The sequence below is a fragment of the Argopecten irradians genome, chromosome 9 (genome assembly GCF_041381155.1).
Source record: "Argopecten irradians isolate NY chromosome 9, Ai_NY, whole genome shotgun sequence".
NCBI lineage: Eukaryota > Metazoa > Mollusca > Bivalvia > Pectinida > Pectinidae > Argopecten > Argopecten irradians.
In genome coordinates, this window is record NC_091142.1 from 30,421,238 (window position 1) to 30,446,466 (window position 25,229).

Below are 25,229 nucleotides of genomic sequence, written 5' to 3' on the forward strand. Positions count from 1 at the left end.
TGATAGACTAATGCAAAAATAAGAAATCTAAATTAAGACAAATATTTCTATATTTATCATAAGTCATGCATGTATCTCTTAAACTTAAGTTTAAAAGAAAAACTTTTCTGCATTGTCACAATTTTTGAACTTCAGTTAAAAATATGTAGCCTAGGATATATAACTGATTTATAGGCCTACGTCCTTGATTTTAGCTTAGCTGAAAAGATTTCAACATAAGTTTTTAAAAAGCTTGATTATGTACATGTAAGTTTCTTCACTTAAGATTTCTCTGACTTGGTATTTAGTATATATATTTTGGCCTTTTGACGAAGATCTTATTTTATCTGTGTTATGTGTATCTGTTCTGAAACCTAAAGCAGGTAATTATATATGTAAATATAAATTTACAATTCATCTTCACTGATCCTAGATAACACGGTTAGACCTATTGAATTGGTCAATTCGCATTATATCATTTATTTACAAAACGTGAAAATTTCAGTTTTATAACTCATTTCAGTTCGTTATTTATAGTAAAACAGTACATGTTCAAGTCAAAATGATATTCATGCCTCTACTGATGATAGATAACATTGTGCGTTGTGCGGATTATCAGAGGCGTGATTGTGAAAAAAAAGAGTGAAGTTATTTACAGTGATTGTGAAAGTGCAGGTTATTATTTTTTTAGTGTATAGTTATAAGATAAAAATATAATAGAATTTTAGGGAGTGGGGTTTAGGTCTTCAAGTTCTGTTTTTAGGACAAGTGACTTGAAGACCTCTAGTGTAGTGCTTTGTACTGTAGCCACCGGTAGGATGTTCCGTTGTTTAATTGTGTGTGGAAAAAATGAATGTTTGAATATATGTGAATGGGTGTGATTGTCTGGTCCTGTAGTCTGTCAGATTAAGAATTTGATTATAGTTTATTGCCACATGATGGTGTATGATTTTATGAAATAAAATTAAACGTGTTCTTGTTCTGCGCGTTTGTAGTGAGGTCCAGTTGATCATGAGGTTTTTCATTATGTCTTGTACTGAACTTGTGTTGTGGTATCTGTTTGTTGTGTAGCGTGCTGCTCTGCGTTGTGTTTTTGCGATTTGCGTGATTTGATTTGTCTGGTGAGGGTCCCATATGGAGGAGTTTAGGTCTGACTATGAATTTGTAAGCATGTTCTTTTATATGTTTTGAGTTTATCTGTAGATTTCGTTTCAAGAATCCTAGTGTCTTGTTAGCATTTGCAGTTATGTTGTTGATGTGTGTGTCCCATCGTAAGTTATTTTGTATTGTGATTCCTAGGTATTTGCAAGATGTTACTTGTTGTAATTTGTGGTCATGGAGTTTGTATGTATAATTGGTCTTTGTGCGTTTGTTTGAGATGCTGAGGACGTTACACTTGTGCGGGTGGAAGGACATTAACTAATCTTCCTCCCACCTACCTCCTGGTCTAGATATCCTTGTAATTTAAGTGCATCTTGTGTGTTATGTATGGTTTTGTATAATATGCTGTCATCTGCAAAGAGTGTTCGCATCATATCATGTAATCGTGTTCGTTTTGTGTGTCTTGATAAAGGGGCAGATTGCCTCGAAAATTTGACAATTTTTGTTCTGTCCACACGGCTGAAATTTCTTCATTGTCCCATTGCCCCGAAAAGACGAAAATAAACAAACTTTAATTTTCGTCTTTTATTTTACAAACCTTAATTTTTTGTCTTTTCGTCTTCCGGTCCCATGTGGAGGTCATTTTGATTTTTTTTTATATTAATATTGACTTAATTGTTCAATATGGAAGCATCAAAGTAGTTTATGATAACAATCAATTTATTAAATTGAAAGTATTGCAAGGTTCTTCATCAATAATTAAGATTAGAAGTTTTAAAACAGAAGTCAACATGTATGTTTACAGCAGTAACGTAGATTTCTCACATGTGGCATGTGCCACTAACAGATTCATCATTCCGCAAATCTTTTAGCTTGATCGATACATTTTAAATTTATTAATATCTTATTTTTTGTGTTCTAATCGCCCTATTTAGCAATTACGCTTATCAAAACATTGCCGTGTATATGTTAGGCACATAATGAACTTCAAATGCTAAACATAGCACTTACAGGAGTTGCCTCCCCTACACAACTTGAAAAAAAAGTTGTCGGCGGGTAATATTTGAAAGCGTTTGAACCACGGATCAATTTGTTAACAAAATAATTTATGAAAGACAACTCTTGAAGACTTTGAGTTTAAAGGAAGGACTTGTACCAAGAAATTACTCAAATACAGTTAATTATAACAGTCAATCAGTAGGTACAGTGTACTGTATATTATTTGAAAAGACATTTTGACTGCATACATGACATGGTCTTCATCATAATTGTACATCAGAAATTACAATATTATCTCCGTCGTATATGGAAGATGACAAAGTAAATCTGTAATTTGTAAATTTTCGGGCGAAAAGGCGAAAAGACGAAAAGACGAAATTTAAGGATTGTTAATTTTCGTCTTTTCTGGGCGAAAAGACGAAAAGACGAGATTATTGAAAGCGAAAAGACGAAAATTAAAGGCGCTAATTAGCGTGCTTCAATTTCGTCTTTTCGTCTTTGACTTTAAAATTTGTTAATTTTCGTCTTTTTGGGGCGAAAAGACGAAATCTTTTCGGGGCGAAAAGACGAAAAGACGAAATGGCATAAATCAGCCACCGTACAAAACTGTCTCTTTATACTACTACACACTAGGTGAGACGCCTATGAAACGGGAATAAAAGAAAACACATTTTCAATACTGGACCCACCACCCTATATGAGCGAAAACGGAAGGTAACGTACGCACGCAATATCTCCCAGAGTATTGCGGTAACCCTTTTTTTAAGCATTGAAGTCACTATTTTTTAATCTCGTCGGGTTATGAAATAAATTTTGTTTGCAAACTTTTGTGAGAATCCTAACACAGTTTGCAAACAAAATTTCTTTCATATCCCGATGAAATTAAAAAATAGTGACTTCAATACTTAATAATTAATTTTCCAGACTACTTTATAAAATGAAATACGTTTACACGTACGATTCCATTGTTTTTTTCCAAGGGATTATTTTTTCCAAATTAATACGCAACGTCAATATTTCTATTGTGACGTCACGATAACGTCGGGTTTCAGCGCCATTCTCGGATTTTTTTTCATCGTGGAATGAAAAAAAAAATTGAATAGGCCAATCAGAAAGCCAGCAACAAAGAGAAAATGATCGATTATTCATAAATGAAGGGTAACCGCAATGCACTCTGGGAGAGATTGGTACGCACCAAGGACGTATATGAGAAGGATAAGTCACACTGGGTTTTGGGGGAGTACAAGGCAGGAGCTTTTGTGTTTGTGCACTGACCGTGACGTTGAGCGACGACTGATTTTCCTTTGATATCCGCCGGCGCAGCCTTTGATGTAGCTTGTGGGTGCGAGGGTTACCGTCTTACTTTCTGAAGCGGGCCGTCGTTTCATGAGCTGTCATATTTTTTTAACGAAAATTTAAGACATATTCTCTAAATTATCCGTCCTTAAAACAAGTTATAAACGTTGTGAAATTTAGTAAACTTTACATTGGTGTTTCGTTTGACTCGATAAGACAGGTATTTGTGGTTTTTATTCCCGGTTCATAGGCGTCTCGCGTGGTGTTTAGTAATGTAAAGATAAATCCTTGGTACGCACGCTTTCTCACGTCATAACTTTGGCGTGGTGCTGTACCCTTTGGTGATACAACCGCAATCAATCTGCGCATGTCATTATCGAGACTTCCGTCTTAATTTTCCGACATGCAACATGGCTGATTATGGTGGCGACAATTATTCAAACTATGGTGGAAATCGGGGATATGATAACGACTACAATCAAAGGTTGTCAGCTTATGTTACGGCAAATACCTCGATGCATGCACAAAATTGAAAATTAACCGAACGTGTTGAACTGTAGATGCAATCGAAGTATTTTTTATGGGTCCTGTAGTTGTTAGCAGATGTTTATCACATGGCAGTGAACTGCACATATTTTTTTATGTTTCTGTACAACATGTCACTTCACTCTGTTCTGAAAATAGACGGTCAGAATGATCTACAGAGTTAGTCAAAAACGTGGACCTGTAATGAACCAAAGTCGTCCGATTTCCAAGTTGTGAAGTGGACACAACTTGCTAGAATGCTTCAAATTCCGTTTCAAAAGTTTCTGAACTGCTTTTGGATGCTTGTTATGTAGGCCTATAGAAATTTACATATATCGGCAAGCGACCAGTTCTCGACGGGTACCAATTCTCGACATCGCAAATGTACTTGAATGATCATGCACGAATTTTCTGACCTTTTGTTGTGGAAATCAGCATGGTAGTAGTGTCTTCTGTCAGAAGATGACTGTAGTGACCAATTTTGCATGTTCTAAATTGTGCAGATAACAGATACGATGGCGAGATTGGTACACGGTGAAAACTGGTCGCCTGCCAGTAGAGTTTGATTCAAGAAATTAACAATTATACTTTTCCTTAAAGAATTTCTTTGAATAAAAAATGGTTTATTAACCAAATGTACAAGGGGAATTGGTTTTTGATATATGGTCATGGGATCTTAGTATTCGTCACTTGTTTTTTCACTATATATTTTATGTATGTTTACCTTTTTTCTTTGATTTTTTTCTGATCTCATCAATTGATGGAATTCAAGTAAATTTGGCTTACTATAAAAATTATCTCCATTTTCAGCTCATAATATTTGCATGATTATTGGTTACCTACTTTTTGAGAAAACAGTGTTTTACTAGAAAGCACAACTTTTCCGTTGCCATTTTGGTAAGAACAAAGAAGGAAATGACATTATAAAAATTAAACGGTGCGCCAAAATAATGACATTTTGAAAACAAAGTATCGGAAAATTTTGAAAATATTATGAGCTGAAAGTGGAGACAATACTCTATAAGTATGCCAAATATGGTGAAAATCTATCGATAAATGAGATCAGGAAAATTAAAAGAAAAATAGTAAAAGTATATAGAATGTATAGCAAAAAAACAATAGTGACATACTTTTGTCCCACGACTGTATTTGAGTTTTGTATGTGTGTGTTGATTCAAAAAAAAAAAAGGAAGATTTTTACATGCATAGGCCTACTAGGTATAGCGTGATATTTTCCTTTTGATATATCGATCAATACAAAAGAATATATCAAAGACAGCTCTACTTGTAGGTTATCAATACATTTTGGTAATGATTATTAATTACTAAGCATAAAATTACCAAGAAGTAACAAAAAGCTTACCAATTAAGTCTTCCAAAATTATGAAAAATTGACTTTAGTTTATTCAAATTTCCTAAAATTAAAAAAAAATGAAAAAAAAAATGAAATTAATAATATTAAAACATTGTTGATGCACTTTCCACCATGATTTTATTATAACTGATAGCGCTCTTGAATCTAGATAAAGACTGGACATTGTTGTTTCCAACAGGTTATATATTTATATGTAGATCTGGTGTTGACCAAACCTTAACATTATTTCATTAATAAAAGTTTGCCAACTAAGTCTGTTCAAATGGAAAAGTATTTAAACCAAGAAATTGTCTTTTTGAAAATGTTTGATATATACCACTAATGAGATTCTTAAATAGAAAAGAAAAGGAAATATATGGATGTATATTAAATACACATGTCAACATAAGACATTATTTTTTGTTACCTGACTCTCTATATACATATGTAAATCTAGAAAAAGTAATTTCGACTATTGACCGGTCAATAGTTTGACTGTTGACTGGCGCAGAACGTTTGCATGCGCTTTATATTGTTGATTGTCATAAACACCGACGTGCCGGACCCAAATACTGTAATTCTTTGAGGAAAAGTCTGTCTCGCCAGAATCTGTGATAAGTTTAAGATTGCGGTTCAGGTAACAAAACAGTTTTATGCCTTTTCAGTCAACAGTCAAAACTCTTTCCCCTCGGTGATGGACTGTTTCTTGAGGCCAGAGGCCAAGGGAAACAGTTTGAAGTGTTGATCCCAACACCTCGAGAAAAGACTTTTGACTGCTGACTGAAAGGGCATGAAACAACACTATAATACAGAAGGTTTTTGTTGTTTTTCAGAGGCTATCAAGGTGGCGGTGGTCGATCTGGAGGAAATAGTTATGGTGGAGGACGGGATCGCCGACCTAAACCTTTACCTACAGAACCCCCATACACCTGCTATGTAGGAAATCTCCCATACGGGATTGTACAGGGAGATCTGGAAGAGATATTCAACGAGCTTAAGGTATCAAATGTGTCAACTGTTTCATAAGGATTCAAGTGTTTTATCATCTCCGGTCCCTGCTCGGGAATTCAATCAAGTTCTATAGAATTGTAACAAGAGAGGAGAAAATGTAGAAGCCAGACCATGGCTCAAACCCTGGATGCTCTGGGTTTCGAGATCCCAAAACGACTTATTTGACTGTCGATTTGTCCCACCATCCGGTGATTATGACGTCATCATTTGATGCGAGTTTTGTGGCGTCATATTCACCGAAAGTTGGGACTTATCGACTGTAAATTGCACTTTACCCACGTTGTTTTGGGATCTCAAAACTTCTGTATTGATTGAGCTACCAGGTTACTGATGATAAACCCAATCCAATCCCACTACGTAATTAAAGGATAACAATTTAACACATTCTTCTAGCTACTTGAAATTACAAAAACATAATAAACAAAAATAAGCAGTTGCAATTTATATGCCCCTGTTATATAGGGTCTATATCTGTCTCATCCCATTCAGATTTCACTTGAGCTTATAGACATTTCTTTTTGTTAGTAAACCAATGTCTTGATTGACATTTACCTGATGTGTAAAAGATAACACTGTAAGAAAGGAATGGTATTCTGTTAATAATATAGTATTCTAGTGTAACAATATAACAATGGAATGTTATTCATTACAAATATAGTATTTTAACTTTGAAATTTTACATTTTATTTGAAAAATCTCTTCAGAATATAAGAATGAACATAAAATAGTTTTGTTGGAATTGTTTTATATAAAATAGAAATCATAATATTAATATTGTCATGAATAGTTTTTGTATGACACAAGTGTGTACACCAAATACTTTTCACGATAAGTTGTAACATTCATACTTAAATATATGCTCAAGTTGTTGTGTTCCCATTTATGCAGGTCAAAAGTGTACGTCTTGTCCGTGATAAAGAAACAGACAAATTTAAAGGTAAGGTTTTACAATACTGGGTAGTGTTTACTGTGTTGAAGTATGTAAACATTTGATCTGACAATGAAATAGTAGTTTTAGTGTCTTTACTGAAAATCTTATTTCAAAATGAGAAGGAATTATGTAGTTGAAAAATATCTTCATTCACAGATCAAGGTAACAGACCTGCCTACTTCTACGCTTTTGGCGTAGTTTCTACGATTTCACACAGTAAATTATGCCTTACGCTTTGTAATTGTGTTTCTATGCTTTTTGAAAGGTCAGAAATAAATTAACCCTTAGACTGCTACACGCGACTATATACGCGTTGGTTTAAATGGCCCTCAGTGCTACACGCGTAAAAAGACGTTTTTTGACTCCGAGTTTTCAACCGGCGGTCCGATCGTCAAATCTCCCTCCTGTTGCTAAAATTATGACTGAAAATGAAAGTAGAATGCTTCCGATTGGTTCTAGTGTAATTACATTCGATAATCTCGGGATTATACACTAAAAATAACCACAGGTGTGGAGGAATTCTGACTCGTCAAAATGGCCGCTCCGATAGATCGAAGTGATGAAGAACGTGTACAACAGTTCTTTGCTAGCGATGTGTCAGAAGTTGAAAGTAAATTTGAAGGGTCAGATACTTTAGATTGGGATCCAATAGAAGGCAAAATTATTTTAATTTCTCCTATAAATAAGTGTGTGCCCGATGCCAACACAGAACATGAGGCAGCCCCCCACGCGGCCGGCTGCCGTGTTGACAGACGACAAGATTGACTTTCACAGGCGAGTTGAACTTGAAATTAATGCACAACATGAATAAATGTAAACTAGTTGCTTTTAAAAGCATTTTTGGATGATTACAATATAGAAAAATATAGTTGTTCACACAAATTTGTTTATATTATCTACACGAAGTTTACCGTCAATGACCGGCATGTTGAAAGAAAACATGAACAAAAAATGACACTGGGATTACGTTTTATGAGATGCAGGTGTTTCTTTTACGTTGATAACGGCTATGGGTTTTATCCAGATTAAGTGATTTACACCACTGTTGGTCAAGTCATGATGCATTTGAAAAACAATTTTTCAGAAATTGTTTAGGATCGTTTTCTAGTTATATTGTCTAATTAACTTTCACCTGACTGAAAATGACTTACCTGGACTCACCTGAGCTATAACAATACTTTTAAGGGTAACTTGGTCTAAGATAGAGATAATATGTGGTGCATAATGCAAATGCATACACTATGTGATGATAGACCAGAAATTAAACAGGAAACTAGCTTCTTTCCTTCATGAACAATTATCAAGATTTTGTTTGTGAATATTAATTAGTTTTAGAAGTTTTTACCTGGATTTTTTCAAAGACTTAATAACCAAATGAAGTCATATGCTTCTTAATACTAAGGTTACTCTATTAAATTGGTTTTATTTCATAATTTTAATTGAGTTTTCTTGTTATTATTTGATACAACCTAATATTTTTACCTTTAGTCACCTGTATTGTTACCTGTATGCTTAACGAGAAGTATATTTGGGGAATAAACAACATCAATATAAACTACAGGCAATAACAAAAAATTTTCATATAACTTTTATTCACATAATGCAAATAGTTTTCAAGATATAATCATTTATAATTAAGTTATCATTTCCCTGGATTTTACAAAATTAATGCAGCACTGAGAGCCATTACTATACAAACCATTGCAGCAGCCTAAGGGTTAAATAAACAATAAAAGGGACAACTCTAGGTGCCAATTGAATGCACCCACACATCAATGTCATTGAAACGGATCTATAATATTTTGAAACATGCAGTTAAAACACTTTCATGACCATGATTAGAGCATCATTGTTTCAATGCAAATGGCAGCTGTGAGGCTGTCGCTGAATCGAATGTCAAACTCTGCATAAAAGGAAAACAAAGGAACTAGACCAAGCCAGTGATACCAAACATATTTCTGAAACATGCAAATATCTGTCTCATTTTCAAATAGTCGGAGGTTTACGTATATTGCACAGTATGCAATCATTTGTGATGGGCACATGTATCATTTTTCTTCTGCATGTCGTCTGCACTTTAGGTGCAAGAGTAAAACAGTCACCAATATTTCTTTGACTTAAACAACTCAGTGATGTTATTCTGTATGAATGCAAAAGGACCAACGGTGAGTGAAATTGAGCCAAGACCATTAAGCTTTTTAGTTAGTTTCTATACTGAATTGACACTTAACAAAGTGACACTCAGTCTAAACATTGGGTCGCAGTAGTCGTCATTTTCTAGATAAATTTGTACTCTCAAGGTAGTGTTATTTAAAGTAAAGATAAAAATGGTCTGTGAGAAATGAATTTTTAATTTCCTTCAGATGCAATATCTGTATAAAATTTCATAAATGTTTCTCATATATTGATTGGCATTTTCTATTCTTATTTATAATGATATTATTAAAAGATATGCTTCTAATTGAATTATACATGCATGAGGAGGGAACGTCATTAAATGACCCTAGCTGGTAATAGGACTTAAAAGATGCTCCACCGCCGACAGAGCATAAACGATTTTCATCATTTGAACAATAATTGGTGTTTAATTGTGTATATATATGTCTAATTAACACAAAAAATAATATAAAATTACATATTTCGCCTTTGGTGCATGTGCAATCAGTACTTCATTCCATATAGGATAGCTCAAACTTTTCAGTGGTGGTAACGGTGTAAAGTAAGTAACTTTTGTAACTTAAGAAAAAATACTTAATCGTCTGCTCCTGTTTTTGATAGTGAAAAAATACCATTTGTCAGCGGTGAAGCATCTTTAAAATATAAAAATAATCAAACTGAACATCTTTATGAATTAAATATTTTAGTGTTATAACACTCCAAGTGGTTGTTATTGTTCTCAAAATCTTGATGTCATACAAACATTTGGAAAACTACACCTTTTCTTCAAAAAAACCCACTTTTTACTGAACAAACTACACTTCACAACAAAATTAGGTAGGCAGGTCTTTAGTAATAATCTGCTAAAGGTTCAATGTATTGTTGATGATTTTACAGGGGATTATTTGAAAAGAAAATTCTATTTCTTAAAATAAGGTTATTTTCTAGGGCCATTTGCAATGATATATAAAGAATTATTCAAAATTCTGAACTATACAGGGTAACATACTTGCTTTTGTCATCCGTTCTAGATATTGTCTTAAGTCTTTAGTGTTATTCCATATATTTCTTTTTTAGAATAAACATACATATTTGGTTGAATTTTGTTGTGATTCTAATGAGATGTTTCATTACAGGATTTGCATATGTGGAGTTTGAGGATGTGGAATCCTTGAAGGAAGCATTGACTTATGACTCGGCTGTAAGTATCTGTAGTAAGGTTCAGGTGATGTCTTGTTGGCTTGTTATGTCAAATTTTCTGTCATATCTGTAAAAATATTAATCTATCGATACCATGTAAATAATTGACTATAGTGGTATTTATTTTTGTGTTTCAGCTATTTGCGGACAAAAATTTACGAGTAGATGTAGCCGAATCCCGACAGGGAGGAGGTCGGGGAGGTTTCCGCGGCGGAGGTGGTCGTGGTGGGGGTCGCGGGGGCGGCGGACATGACGGTAAATCATGTGTTGGTTTTAGATTATATACATACTTTTATATAAACTAAATTTATTTATGAAAACTAACATTTCCACCAACATAAATTGTGTAAGTTAGCCAGAATCCTAACAGAATGATGCAGTGGCTATCTTGTTGTACTGGATTTTCAATATTGCTCATTGATTAATATAAAGCTGACAGAAAATCATCAGCCATTGTAGCTTGCTAAGTATGTTTGTGTTCACATTGTTCTTGTACTTATCCATTAACTCCTTCTGACATGCTTGGGTAGAGGATGTGATCAGGTCTGTAAATGATGTTGAAAATAACACGAGCAAAATCAACAAATTAAAATGTGCTAAATATTTATATAATAATATAATATAATATTTTATAAGAGGGAAGGAAATGCAAACATTTACATAAGGATGGCCAAAGTGTAAACATATGCATATAAATACGTGTAGCAAATTGATAATTGGTGATAAATACATTTATGTTTCCAGGTGGCTTCCGAGGTGGTCATGGTGACCGATCAGGTGGTGGCCGTGGTGGCTATCGAGGAGGAGGAGGTGGTAGTTTCCATGGAGATTACCATGGGGACCGTGGCAATTATAATGACCGTCCAAGGGGAGGAGGCTACAATCGTGGCTATGATGATGGCCCTGGCCGGAGGAGACAAAACAGTGGGGGCCAGATGGAGTTAAGGGAACCCTCACCAGGTAAGAGGGTGGGGCAATGATGTGTGAGGGGATGAGACAGTCAGGGAACCCTCACCAGGTAAGAGGGTGGGGCAGTTATGTGTGAGGGATGAGACAGTCAGGGAACCCCCAACAGGTAAGAGGATGGGGCAGTGATGAGTGAGGGGATGAGACAGTCAGGGAACCCCCACCAGGTAAGAGGGGTGGGGCAGTGATGTGTGAGGGGATGAGACAGTCAAGAGAACCCTCACCAGGTAAGAGGGTGAGGCAGTGATGTGTGAGGGGATGAGACAGTCAGAGAACCCCCAACAGGTAAGAGGATGGGGCAGTGATGTGTGAGGGGATGAGACAGTCAGAGAACCCTCACCAGGTAAGAGGATGGGGCAGTGATGAGTGAGGGGATGAGACAGTCAGGGAACCCCCACCAGGTAAGAGGGTGAGGCAGTTATGTGTGAGGGGATGAGATAGTCAGAGAACCCCCTCCAGGTAAGAGGGTGGGGCAGTGATGTGTGAGGGATGAGACAGTCAGGGAACCCCCAACAGGTAAGAGGATGGGGCAGTGATGTGTGTGAGGGGATGAGACAGTCAGGGAACCCTCACCAGGTAAGAGGGTGGGGCAGTGATGTGTGAGGGGATGAGACAGTCAGGGAACCCTCACCAGGTAAGAGGGTGAGGCAGTGATGTGTGAGGGGATGAGACAGTCAGAGAACCCCCTCCAGGTAAGAGGGTGGGGCAGTGATGTGTGAGGGATGAGACAGTCAGGGAACCCCCAACAGGTAAGAGGATGGGGCAGTGATGAGTGAGGGGATGAGACAGTCAGGGAACCCCCACCAGGTAAGAGGGTGAGGCAGTTATGTGTTAGGGGATGAGACAGTCAGGGAACCCCCACCAGGTAAGAGGGTGAGGCAGTTATGTGTTAGGGGATGAGACAGTCAGGGAACCCCCACCAGGTAAGAGGGTGAGGCAGTTATGTGTTAGGGGATGAGACAGTCAGGGAACCCCCACCAGGTAAGAGGGTGAGGCAGTTATGTGTTAGGGGATGAGACAGTCCTCAGTTCTGTTTTATTACACAATATTAACCCTGCTAATTTTGACAGGATGGTATTTAATGAAAATAGTGTATTGATATCTTCTCATGCTTTATGACGCTGATTTCAGGGTTGATATTGCATTTGATGATTACTTCTGAGAAAAAAATCGGCCAATATGAAAAAAACAACAAAATACCATTCATATAATATGTTAATGGCTAGATATGAAATAGATAGGTGATTTTGTTATAAATGGGATGTTTGACTAACTCAGATTATTCAATAATAGGTGATTTTGTTATAAATGGGATGTTTGACTAACTCAGATTATTCAATAATAGGTGATTTTGTTATAAATGGGATGTTTGACTATCTCAGATTATTCAATGACAGGTAATTTTATTTCAATGCTTTAAATTCTCTTATCAGAGTCAGCAGCAGCCCGGCCCAGGCTAAAGTTGGCCCCTCGCACTGTGAAGGACCCTGTTGCAGGAGCTGCAGAGGCATCACGCAAGTCTAGTATTTTTGGTACTGGCAAAGCTAGGGAGGAAACTGTACCTAGTGAAAATCGATCGCGAAACGCAAGCGAAAACAGCAACAGATAGAGGGGAGATACACACGTGTACATAGAATCAGTAACTATATGTAAAGGTGAGTTGGTGTTAATGGTACAATACATCTTGGTCCATTTGTTAAAGACGAATTTAAAACTAAGGTAAAAATCATTTCTTGTAATACTAACTTTACAAGATTTAACAAGATTGTTCAGAACTCTACTCTTTACCCACCTACTTCTTTAGGGAAGATAGGATCAGATTTGTAGCAAATCAGAAATGAACATTTCACTAATCAAGTGATTATTATTACTCACTGTTTGAACAACTGGACCCTGATGTAGATGGTAAAGAGCTGGTCAGTATTGATATAAATATCAGTTCTTCATATATTCCATGTTTTGACAACTCAAGTCAACCTATTTGAAACGGATCTACCCTGTCCAAATACATGTCCAAATGAGAGAACTATCAGGTTGAATAGAAACAGAAGCATTTGAACTGTTTATCAGTTCATCTATGTTGTTGATTGCTTATAGATTCAGTCAACCAATAATTATTTGTAAAAGTAAGTTTTCAGTGTCTACATATTAGTGCATGGTTATTAAGTTATAAATCTAATCCAAATATAGATATTTCTGTGCCTAATATATTAATTTTAAATGATGTGACTTTTTAAAAAGGGTTAGATATTTATTTACCAGTAAAACAATGTCACATCATCATCCAGGGAGTTCACTCTTGTCGAATTAAGCTCTGTGGAGATTGGGGGAACTTTATGTGACGGCACCCGTCACAATAAGATCTTGTTAATTATTGTTTAATTCAGAAATGGTGAAATAACTGCTTACCACTTGTCAATCTCGCCAACACTAAACTACTTTTGTATGGAACTTCATACTTGAAGCTCATGGTATAAAAGTGGTGTGCCAATACATGAATTAAAATGAGGTCATTGTGACCTTCATTTTGATTTATTTCTATTTGAATCAAAATATTATCGTATAAGGTGGTATCTCATTTACCAAAACAAAGTCATAGTAACCCATATTTTGGTCTTTGACCTACTTAAATAGAAATGTTTTTCAATGTTGTATAATTTTATATCTTGTGGTAGTCTTTTGATGACGATGATTTATTTTTTTCTGTTTCCAGATGCAGTCATCAAATGGGATGTTTTCTTTGTCTCATGTCAAGTGCTAACCATGGACATGACCGGTTTGTTTTTATTGGTCGTCTGTGGGTCATGTGACTTGTGTTTTGTCATTATCACCCATCTTTGTGCAAAGACATAGATTGCTGTTAGAGACCTCTGTATATATCTTCGCCATTCACAAGTTTTTGTGTTGATGGTATTTAAAACTGGCTGTTCACTGAAACAAATCAAATAGTCACATACTACTGATGGTAATTATTTAGTTTGAGGATTCGTTATGCCAAAACTTGATTCTAAATTTGATTAAAAATCATGATTTTATTTTTTGAATTGATTAAGAAACCGTTTGTATATCATGTACATAAAAATTGTTGAATGTTTTTTGTAAGGAATTTACAAACATTTTTTGTGAATTTTAAACACTAGTTAGCTGTACTTGTCAGTAACATGTAGAGCCTTGTTAAACATTTTACAGATTGTTTTTTTGAAACATTAACACTACCAACGTTTTATCGTTACTTTTCTGTTTTCCCAACCACTTAATATGTGTACTGCAGTCACTACTACACCGGTCTCCAGGTCATACAAATATCTAACCATGTGCTTCGTTAATTTGACAGTATATAAGGAGAAATAGAATACAGTATACCATGATTTTCTGGTGTACTAACACAGTGTTCCAGTGGTGCGAAATTTTGTCCACCCAAGACAAAGTTGTTGAATATCTGTGCTGGATTGATTGGCTACGCTTAACGGTGTAAATGCCTGATTTAGTATGAACAGTAACTATACAGTACTAGTCACACAACCAGAGGTATGGACATTCTAATCCAAGTCAGGTGCAGACATGGAACTGTTTCTTGTAATTTTTACATGAGGAAACGTGTGCTTGTTTTTATGTGGCAAATCACCCAGCATAAACTGCCAATCATTAATGCCCTAGTCACAGGGAACTTTTCATCCACAGGCTAATGGTACGAGGCGGTTGAGTGAGACGACTTCCTCGTTCAGCCAAGAGTTATTTGAATGATTTGTTGTACGGGGCGGTTGAGTGAGACGACTTCCTCATTCAGCCAAGAGTTATTTGGATGATTTGTTCCCTGTGTTTAGCTTTAATATTAAGGTATTTACAGGAGTTTTCCTGCTGAAGAAAGAAATATTGGTCTGATTTGTAATATTCAACATTTTGTTGGAATGAATGTGTTCAAAGCTATCATGGTTTGAAGTGTTATCATGAGAATCGATGCTGTTTACATTTTTGAGGGTTTATTATTCATGTTTTAGATATGAATCTGTTGTTTCCCTCCTACAATTGTTAAAAACTTGTAAATGTCATCTTGAGTGCTGAATCTCTGATTGTTACAGTATAATGAACATCACAAATCCTCACAAATGTTACAGAAAACTTTTTCTTTTTTAAAGAAATAAAACAAAATTTTAGCTATGAAAATGCTCCAAAATGAAAACAGTTAAGTGTTGTTAGCATTTTGTCAGTGATTTACCATTTTTTCATTTGCAAAGATTATAACCTGTCATCCTTGTGGAGGTTTTTTAGGACTTCAAGATCAGCTTATCTGAGATATAGAAGCATATTTCATTTTAGACAAATATTGAAACACAATAACAACTTGCTGAACTTCTGAACAAATACTTTTCTGAATTACTTCCCTTTGTATGGTCACAAAGCAACCCGATTTGAATCCATTATTAATATGTCCTGTTATGTGTTAAAAAATATGTTGGTATTCTAATTGGAACGTTTGGTAGAAATGGAAACAATATGACCTTTGATTGATGATCACCTATTAAGACCTCCTGTATTCTGAATAAAGATAAAATAGAATGATTATCATCTGTGTAACGTTTAATAATGATTTTACTCTCTCTCCTCTTCTAAAGTTTAAAATACCATGTTGTTTCCATTACTACAACATGTAGCAAAATTTATTGAAGTACTGTTAATATAAAGTGGAATGAGAAGGACTTTATATTGCGAAAATTTCCAGGCACGTAAAAAAACGATGTTGGAAATAGTTGACAGGTGTATTTATCGCAAAAAAAGAAAAAATATGTGGACTGTTTGCACATGCAAATCTCAAAATTAATCGCTCACTAAAATATGTGTTATTACAGTACAACAATTTCACAACTTGGTACAGGGTGAACTCGTACATGACAATACAGCTTTGCCTCATTACTGTTACATAGCCCTTGTTGCATATAAGTGAATGTTGTGTTTGTGTGAAAATTCAGGTTACATATTTGCTTTGATTTATATATTCCTTCATTCTTTCCTTGTAAAGTGTATGTTTTCATCATGTTTATGGAAACTTATGAATCAGTAAGTGGATATAACCAAACAATGATTTACCAGGCTAATCTGTATGTGTCCCACGGTGGATCTTGCTGATTTACTTAGTCCTCCTGTTCAGTGTGAAATCAAGCTTGGTTGTGTATTGTGTACATGATTTAACCAAGTAAGATATTTCCGGCTTATTTTTACAGAAATAGGCAATCTCGTTGAGCAGCTCGAAGGTGTCGCCTTCAGTAGATTGTAATGCACGGGTGCGTGCTACTATCTAGGCCAGTCTCAGTGTATTGGTGTGTTCGTACACTTGTACAGTGTAAGGAACACTTTTAATTTTAGCTGGAAATGCTTTGAAATGTAGGTTTTGAATGTGTTTCAGCTTGATTTGGATGCATTGGACGTTATATGTAGTCCAGTTGACGACTTCGTGTTCATGTTTTATACATTATAAGTCGTTGGCCTTGGGGGGGAAAGCTGTGCAAATGAGAAGGAAAATAAAAGGTAAATGTAATACTGCTGGGCGTTGGTTTTTATTAGCTCACATGTCCCGAAGGGCCTGTGAGCTTATGTCATGGCGCAGCGTCTGTCGTCCGTCCGTCTGTCCGTCTGTCCGTCAACATTTCCTTTAAATCGCTACAATAAATTGCTACTTGTCCTAGAGTTCGCATGGACTGTGACCACATTTGGCCACAGACATCCTTGGGGGAAGGGGAACAGAACTTGTATAAATTTTGGCTCTGACGCCCCCGGGGGACAGGAGGGATGGGGCCCAAGATGGGAATTTGAGGTAAATATTCAAATTCCTTCAGAAAAGAAATATGAAATGTATGATAGAATAAAGAAATTAGTCTTACTGTATGTGTTTTTCACGTTATCTCTTATCAACACGAAGGCACTCCTTACAGCTCTGTGATGACAACTGGTGGTATACATTGTAGATTATTCATCAGGAACGGTTATCCTTAAACTCGATACTCTGAAATGTTGTAGAATCCACATTGTATTCATTTTACTTCTCTAGTAAACAGTACTATTCCGAATTTGCATATTACAGAGTTATCTGCACTTTGCGGGTAGGTATTGATTGTGACGTCATGTGTTTGCGAACGTAACGTCATACGTTTCGGATAAAACGACGTGAATTGCACTCACAAAATAATGACGTAACAATCGATACCTACCCGCAAGGGAGCTTACTCTGATATATGCAAAGACAGAATACTCCGAAAACAAAAAGATACAAGTTTTTGGCGGCTTCCGTCGTGTATGAACAATGTACTATAAATTACTACAATATGTATACTACAAACTTACATCTATGTACTACAAAGTGCTACAAACTTCCAACTACTCCCACAACAAATTCTTCTTTGTGACACAAAATCAGTTCTTTTCATTGCATTTCTAAGACTGAAATATTACATTGGAAAATGTGTGATGTAGTGACATTCCCATACATGATAATATTGCTAGTGTACGTTCTTATTCCAGATCTCTACGTATTCAGACCAGTAAATGTTCACCGGCATAACGTTTAATTATACACGAGCAGATGTAATGGCAGAGCTTGCTTTAGTGGAAACATCTTATGTTTGTGTGCCCAGCAATAGCCATAGTCTAGGATCTTCACTTTGTGATAGGAAGCCGGAAAAATAACGGTAACAACACCGAAGACAATCCAACATAAATTCCTTTACGGAGGAAGGTGACTACAAAGTTTGATAGACACTCACCGTACACAAATTACATGTAATGTAAGAACAAAGGACGGATCGGTCAGATAAAGGTACCAGAAAAATAAAAATGGAGGGTCAAACATTCCAACATCATCAACAACACCAGACAAGATTTTAACATAGAATCCCAGGGTATAGGGTCTAGTGATGATCCAAGGAACTTCTAGTGACGATCCGAAGAACTTCTAGTGATGATCCGAAGAACTTCTAGTGATGAAAACGTTTTCAAATTTAAAATTAAAACTACACTTTGTCAACAACAACAACAATAAAGTTTATTAAAATGCCATAGATAACATTTTAACTGTATGTAAAATATACCTAGTCATAAAACACAACGAGAACTGTCTCTGAAATATCTTGCCAAAAGAACTGTGTTAAACAATATTTGGATTTATAAATTTCGAGGACCTTTAGAAGTCAAACAAATAAATTTAACCATTGTGTCAGGCCAGACACGCGCCATACGAGCAATTTGAGTTTCCCAATGGTACTCATTGGCCATCAAGAAGGATGTAACATATTTTCAAACGAAAAGTGCTGAATTACTGAGCAAGTCATAGTTTTCCTTCAAACACTAAATATGTGATTTTTCGAAAAGAAAAAGATAAAAGTTTGAAACCCTTCAAGTAAGATATTTAAAATGGCTCACGAACTAAGAATAAAGAAATCGAAGAAAAGAAAAAAAAAGATATCTTAATATTGCAGAAATAATTCAGCGAACGAAACAACTGTTGTAGGAATGGTTTGATAGGTAAAAGTGCCAAAGGAAACATAAAGCACGGGGACCGTTTTAACAACCAAAGGCAAAGACATATCCTAGAATAGCAGAACAGGAGAATCTATAGAGCCGCCCTAGCAATAGTCTAGTAACTCATTACATCGTCACAATATCTTAATGAAAATGTTTTACGACTGGTACTACATACAGAAGGAACTCTATGCTTAACAAGGAATGCAATTCACTGGAACTCTGGAACAATTGACTTACTCTCTACGTTGTGTTAAAAAGAATATGAAAAACGCTTCAGTGAAAATTGCAAAGAACAAGAAAAGCCAAAAAGAAATACTGAGCAATATAAAGAAAATCACACGATTAATACCAACTATAACATTAAACGTTTGAAAATTCTAGAAAAGCATAATATCATTAATTTCAACTTGGACATAAGGTTGAGGCTAGCAAGACAGAAGTTACCACGCACAGGTTTAATCACATTCAATGTATGGAATACCATGGTAACGATGTAACGAGGATTCATCTTAGGAGGTAAGTCATTTTACACCTGTGTATATTCCCATGTCGTTATAATGAATAAAAACAAACAAAAATAAATTTAAACATGATTTTTTAATGTAGATCACAATGTCGCATGCGATTTATTTTCGTGAATTACGCGATTAAATTGAATTTGTGCTAGTTTATCTCCATGAAGTGATTATATTGTACAACAGAACCAAAGGACATGCCTATTTTCTGAGATATAGTATATTTTTTCTACTTTCATTATCTATACCGGAGTAAATATACAATTAACTCTTTGTTATACAAGTTTATGTATACTACACACAAAGTGTCTAATCAGTAATACCCGTGTGAAATACATGTTTTCATTATTTAAATCTTTCCTGTATAGTGTATATAAGTTACATAGATTAACTCTTATCATTGTATGTGCTGCTTTTGCTTTTTTATATAAAGTTTTCAACTTTTAATTGCATTGTTGTTACTTGCATGTCATTTCCAAAGGAGGGGTATTACTTTTGGACCGTTTTACCGCCACTCAGTGATAAGCAAAATATTTTGCATGAATATACATTAGAGTCAGCTGCATATTCATTATTGATTTTTTCTGGGCTCATGGTAATTTCAGAGATCATAGGTTAAAATTCACACTTTCCTTGTTTAAGTTCAAATTAATTAAATTAGGATTAAATTAGAAATGCTGTATTTTGCGGTATTTGCCTACAAATCGTGGGTTTGTGAAGTTCAGTTCCAACTGATGAAAAATTGAATGATTGGGTTGCATTGGCCTAGTTAAGCATTTGTTCTATTTTAACATTAAAGACTTTAATAATTTTGCTGAAAACTAAGATTTTTCAACAATTTGATAACTTGAGATTGATCTTTAGTACTGAATGTGGATCTTAACATAACCTGTTTAAGATGATTACATCCTAGTGTCACACTGGCAGGGTCACGTGTAGAACGAATAAACGTACCCGGCCTACTAAGCTGACACCATTTTCTGTCTAAAAGTCTTTTGAGCTACAATATTGCAGCTAGGTCACGTGCATTAATTAGATCATAGTCAATAAATGGTATTATCTGTCCTTTAATTAAGCATTCTCTGTTTTCCCATATTTATAGCAGGTTTTTATCTTGTATAAGTTTGTTTTATGAGCTAATTTCAAAAAAGACTTAAACTTAAGGTAGGATGTTTGATCGTAAAACGCGACTAAATTTGGGATCTTACTTTTGTGACTACATAGATGAAAATACTTTAATAGTTCAACCATTTCATAGCTTTAGAGTGATGTTTAGAGCTTTATTCGGATTTTGTCATGATTTGCTTAAGTTCCAGATGAGCTGGATGACTGAATCATATTCAATTAATGTTATCATCCTTTAGTTTATTTTAAACGTATTTATTGTCAAAAACATATGACAAATACAACAAAGTGAATTCATACATGTATACGTGTGGCTTAAAGTGAGAAATTAATGAAATAATTTTTTCTTAAAACCTTCTACTAGACCCAATGTGATTTTATACCTGAACAAAATAAATTCGAATTAATTTCATTAGAAAAATTTTCGCTTCCATTTAGCACTATAACATTTGGAACATTCAAGTTTATCAAGAAGCCAGACAGGTTGTATCTTTGTCTGATATAAAGTGGACATTCGAAAAAGTAATGAAAAATATGTTCACGTGGATATCCACATGGACATGTTGGTTCTCTCACTAGCACTACCCGAAAAAGATCCTACTGTAATGGACTACTTTCATGTCTGAGTCTGGTATGTAAAATATTCAAATTTCGTCCGCCTACATTGAAATATTTAGGAGGCGAGGGGGGTTGTTGTCGTTTATGATCAGAGAGTAACGCTTCATTAAATGTAAAGCATTCCATAAATGTAGTGTTGATGGGAGAAAAGAACGATTAGTTGATGATAGGCGATAAAAAGGTATTCTATAATCTTTACCATTTCTCATTACATATTTACTATGCTGACCTACTGTTGGTGGTAATAATGTGTATAAATATTTGGGAATAAGTTTATTATGCATTTTATATAAAAGAGAAAGTTTCCGACGTTATCTTCTCACAGATAATTTTTCGAGACCCGTCTCAAAATATAAGAAATAAAGGTATCATCTATCAACTAAGAGTCTTTAGAGTTATTTTTCATATTAAAGGTACGTATTAAAGCTATTTGAATTTGTTTTAGGAGACAATCTCAAGCGACACATACATTGCAAGCATGATGCTAGAATTATGCCTGCTGCCCCATTGCATAATCGTTATTCAATTTTTCATCAGTTTTCGTAACTGAACTTCACAAACCCAAGATTTGCAGGCAAACACTAAAAAATATGTATTCTAAGATTCTAACCTCTGATATTACTATGAGTCCAGAAAAACGGATTTTTCTTAACAACACCATAAGCAGCTAGGTATCTTCATAAAAACTATTTCACTGAGTGGCTGTAAAAATGGCCCAAAATGATACCTCTCCTTTCTATGTTTCTCTTGGTCTAAATTAATGATACATATCGCGCCAAGCTGATTTCACGATAAAGTAGTAGGCGCAGATGTCTACGATCTGTACTTATTTAAAACTCTAAACAATAAACGACTTGATGATTCTTTGATTACCTTTACTCATTGTCAAAGATAAACAGCTGTAAACCAACTGAATTTTCATGCATTTTACAGACGAAAATAAATCGCCACAAAAGAAAAAAAGAAGAAAAGAAATAAAAACCAAAACACCGACTACAAACGCCACGAAAACAAAACACCGACTACAAACGCCACAAAAACAAAACACCGACTACAAACGCCACAAAAACCAAAACACCGACTACAAACGCCACAAAAACAAAACACTGACTACAAACGCCACAAAAACAAAACACCGACTACAAACGCCACAAAAACAAAACACCGACTACAAACGCCACAAAAACAAAACACCGACTACAAACGCCACAAAAACAAAACACCGACTACAAACGCCACAAAAACAAAACACCGACTACAAACGCCACAAAAACAAAACACCGACCACAAACGCCACAAAAACAAAACACCGACTACAAACGCCACAAAAACAAAACACTGACTACAAACGCCACAAAAACAAAACACCGACTACAAACACCACAAAAACAAAACATCGACTACAAACGCCACAAAATAAACACCGACCACAAACGCCACAAAAAACAAAACACCGACCACAAACGCCACAAAAACAAAACACCGACCACTAACGCCACAAAAACAAAACACCGACTACAAACGCCACAAAAACCACAAACACCGACTACAAGCGCCACAAAAACCAAAAACATCGACCACAAACGCCACAAAAAACAAAACACCGAATACAAAGGCCCAAAAACAAAACAACGACCACTAACGCCACAAAAACAAAACACCGACTACAAACGCCACAAAAACCAACATCGACTACAAACGCCACAAAAACCAAAACACCGACTACAAACGCCACAAAACAAAACATCGACTACAAACGCCACAAAAACAAAACACCGACTACAAACGCCACAAAACAAAACACCGACTGCAAACGCCACAAAAACAAAACACCGACTACAAGCGCCACAAAAACCAAAACATCGACCACAAATGCCACAAAAACCAAAACACCGACTACAAACGCCACAAAAGCAAAAACACCGACTACAAACGCTACGGCTGTTTAGAATGAAAATCGCCACAAAAAATGGCTGCAAAGGTTGTGGCCTTGGGATGAGCCTTCAAAAATATAAATATTCCCAGACAGGGTATGTCACTCTCCACACCACTTGTACAATCCCATTAATAGAATAAGACTGAATTTCCCCTTCACCAAGCACATGTGACTCTAGGATGTTTTCATGATATTTTTATGATCATGCAGTGGGACAGCAAGCACAATTCTAACATCCTACCTTTAGTGAAGGTGTGCTTGAAATTATCTGATAAAACTTAGAGGCACACTATTCGTAACGTTTCAGTTTTTTGGTAGTCATAAACATTTACAAGAAAATTACCACGTTCTCTCTGCATAAGCAAGGTAAGATGTTACTGAGACCAAGTGTGAAGTTTCGAAAAAAAAATATAAAAAAATAAAAATGATTAATGTGGCCCACAATAAATACAAACTGAAAGGATACGAAGACGTTTACGAAGCTCTCGATTTCCGGTAAATATCACGTGTCCCGATCGACTTCGCACGGGAAAAACAGAAACAAACATGTTTAGCGTTAAAACAAATTATGAATCGATCGACTATATTAACCTGATATAAATTTAAAGTTATAAAGTAGGCAGAACAATTGCGAGCAATTATTCTGGAGAAGTCTGTGGCGCAGTGATATCTTATTCAATAATACGTGGGTTTTGATACCTTAAACGACGTAGGTAAATTTTCCGGTGATTGTGACGTGTCAAATTACGACGTCATAATCACCGGAAGGTGGGACTAATCGACGGTAAATAGTACTTTACCCATGTCGTTTTGGGATCTCGAAACTCCCGTATTCAGTTTAGCCAATTACTGCCGCTTTTAAAATTCCCCGCGAAACCGTTTTGTATATATATGACGCCATATTACTTGACGTACAATTATTTCGGTCTATGGAAAAATAACTTCAAAAATAGACCCACTAGAGATGAGTGTAACATGAAATTGAACATTATATGAAGAGGAAATATAACAACAATAGTTTCTCATTATTATACCATTTGAGAATTTTTTATATGTTTAATTAATGTAACAAAATAAACTGATAAATAGTGAATAAACAAGAGGCCCATGGGCCTTAACGGTCGCCTGATATTTGATACAAATTAGTTATGTAATTAACTGATGTCTTTTGTTCATGAAATAGGAACATATATGTAATAAACATACATACAAAGTTTCATTAAGCTTGGTGCATATTTATGATAAAATTATAGTAATTATTATTTGTGCAAATGGCAATAACACTGTAAATTATCGTCAGATTATGCTTATTTTCGAACTCGCTTATGAAATTTCTAATGTTTAGTCTACACACAAAATTTCATTTAGCTTGTTTCATATATACTCAAGTTATTGTGTTCAATAATTATTCTTGCAAAGGGCAATAACTCCTTAAGTTACGATCGAATCATGTCGATTTGCGAACTTGTCCAAAATCTACCTAATGTTAGTCTACATATAAAGTTTCATTAAGCTCAGTTTATATTTACTAAAGTTATCGCGTTCACAAGTCCAATAATAATAATTAGTGCAAAGGGCAACAACTCCGTAAATTACTGTCAAATCATGCTGATTTTCGAACTCGTCCGATATATTTCCAATGTTAGTCGACGTGCGTCTTACCATCCGTCGACCCAGAGTTTAGTAGATCTCCTTAAACTTGTCCTCACCCTTAACAACTTCATGTTTAATGACGACAACTACTTGCAAATCAGTGGTACAGCCATGGGCACTAAGATGTCTCCTTCGTATGCCAGTGTATTCATAGGACACCTTGAATCTACAATCTTAACATCAGCCTTAATCAAACCTTTTAGCTGGCTCAGATTCATTGACGATATTAGACCTCCAATCGACAGTCTCTCGATGAATTTATTGAACATACCAACACATTCCACAATACCATCAAAGTCACTGCCGATATATCATTAGATACCAATATATTTCTAGACACTAGATCCACCT

At 35.4% G+C, this 25,229-nt stretch overlaps 2 protein-coding genes across 2 annotated transcripts; both read left to right on the forward strand.

The window, feature by feature from the left end:
• Nucleotides 1-3,701: 3,701 nt before the first annotated feature.
• LOC138332044 (eukaryotic translation initiation factor 4H-like) lies at nucleotides 3,702-17,052 on the forward strand. The gene is made up of 8 exons (XM_069279983.1): nucleotides 3,702-3,859; nucleotides 6,088-6,253; nucleotides 7,154-7,202; nucleotides 10,490-10,554; nucleotides 10,691-10,808; nucleotides 11,298-11,513; nucleotides 12,953-13,174; nucleotides 14,233-17,052. The coding sequence occupies exons 1-7, from the start codon at nucleotides 3,786-3,788 to the stop codon at nucleotides 13,126-13,128; spliced, it is 864 nt and encodes a 287-aa protein (XP_069136084.1). The 5' UTR covers nucleotides 3,702-3,785; the 3' UTR covers nucleotides 13,129-13,174; nucleotides 14,233-17,052.
• Nucleotides 17,053-22,209: 5,157 nt separating this feature from the next.
• LOC138330692 (neurofilament heavy polypeptide-like) lies at nucleotides 22,210-22,782 on the forward strand. The gene has a single exon (XM_069278233.1). It carries the CDS (start codon nucleotides 22,210-22,212, stop codon nucleotides 22,780-22,782), a length of 573 nt encoding a protein of 190 aa, XP_069134334.1.
• Nucleotides 22,783-25,229: the final 2,447 nt, after the last annotated feature.

What these genes read in the sequence shown, in the direction of transcription:
- LOC138332044 (XM_069279983.1), top strand. Translation starts at nt 3,786, where the DNA reads ATGGCTGATTATGGTGGCGACAATTATTCAAACTATGGTGGAAATCGG. An exon ending in AGAAACAGACAAATTTAAAG is followed by an intron (nt 7,203 to 10,489) that starts GTAAGGTTTTAC and finishes GTTTCATTACAG; the next exon opens with GATTTGCATATGTGGAGTTT. An exon ending in GTTAAGGGAACCCTCACCAG is followed by an intron (nt 11,514 to 12,952) that starts GTAAGAGGGTGG and finishes TTCTCTTATCAG; the next exon opens with AGTCAGCAGCAGCCCGGCCC.
- LOC138330692 (XM_069278233.1), top strand. Translation starts at nt 22,210, where the DNA reads ATGCATTTTACAGACGAAAATAAATCGCCACAAAAGAAAAAAAGAAGA.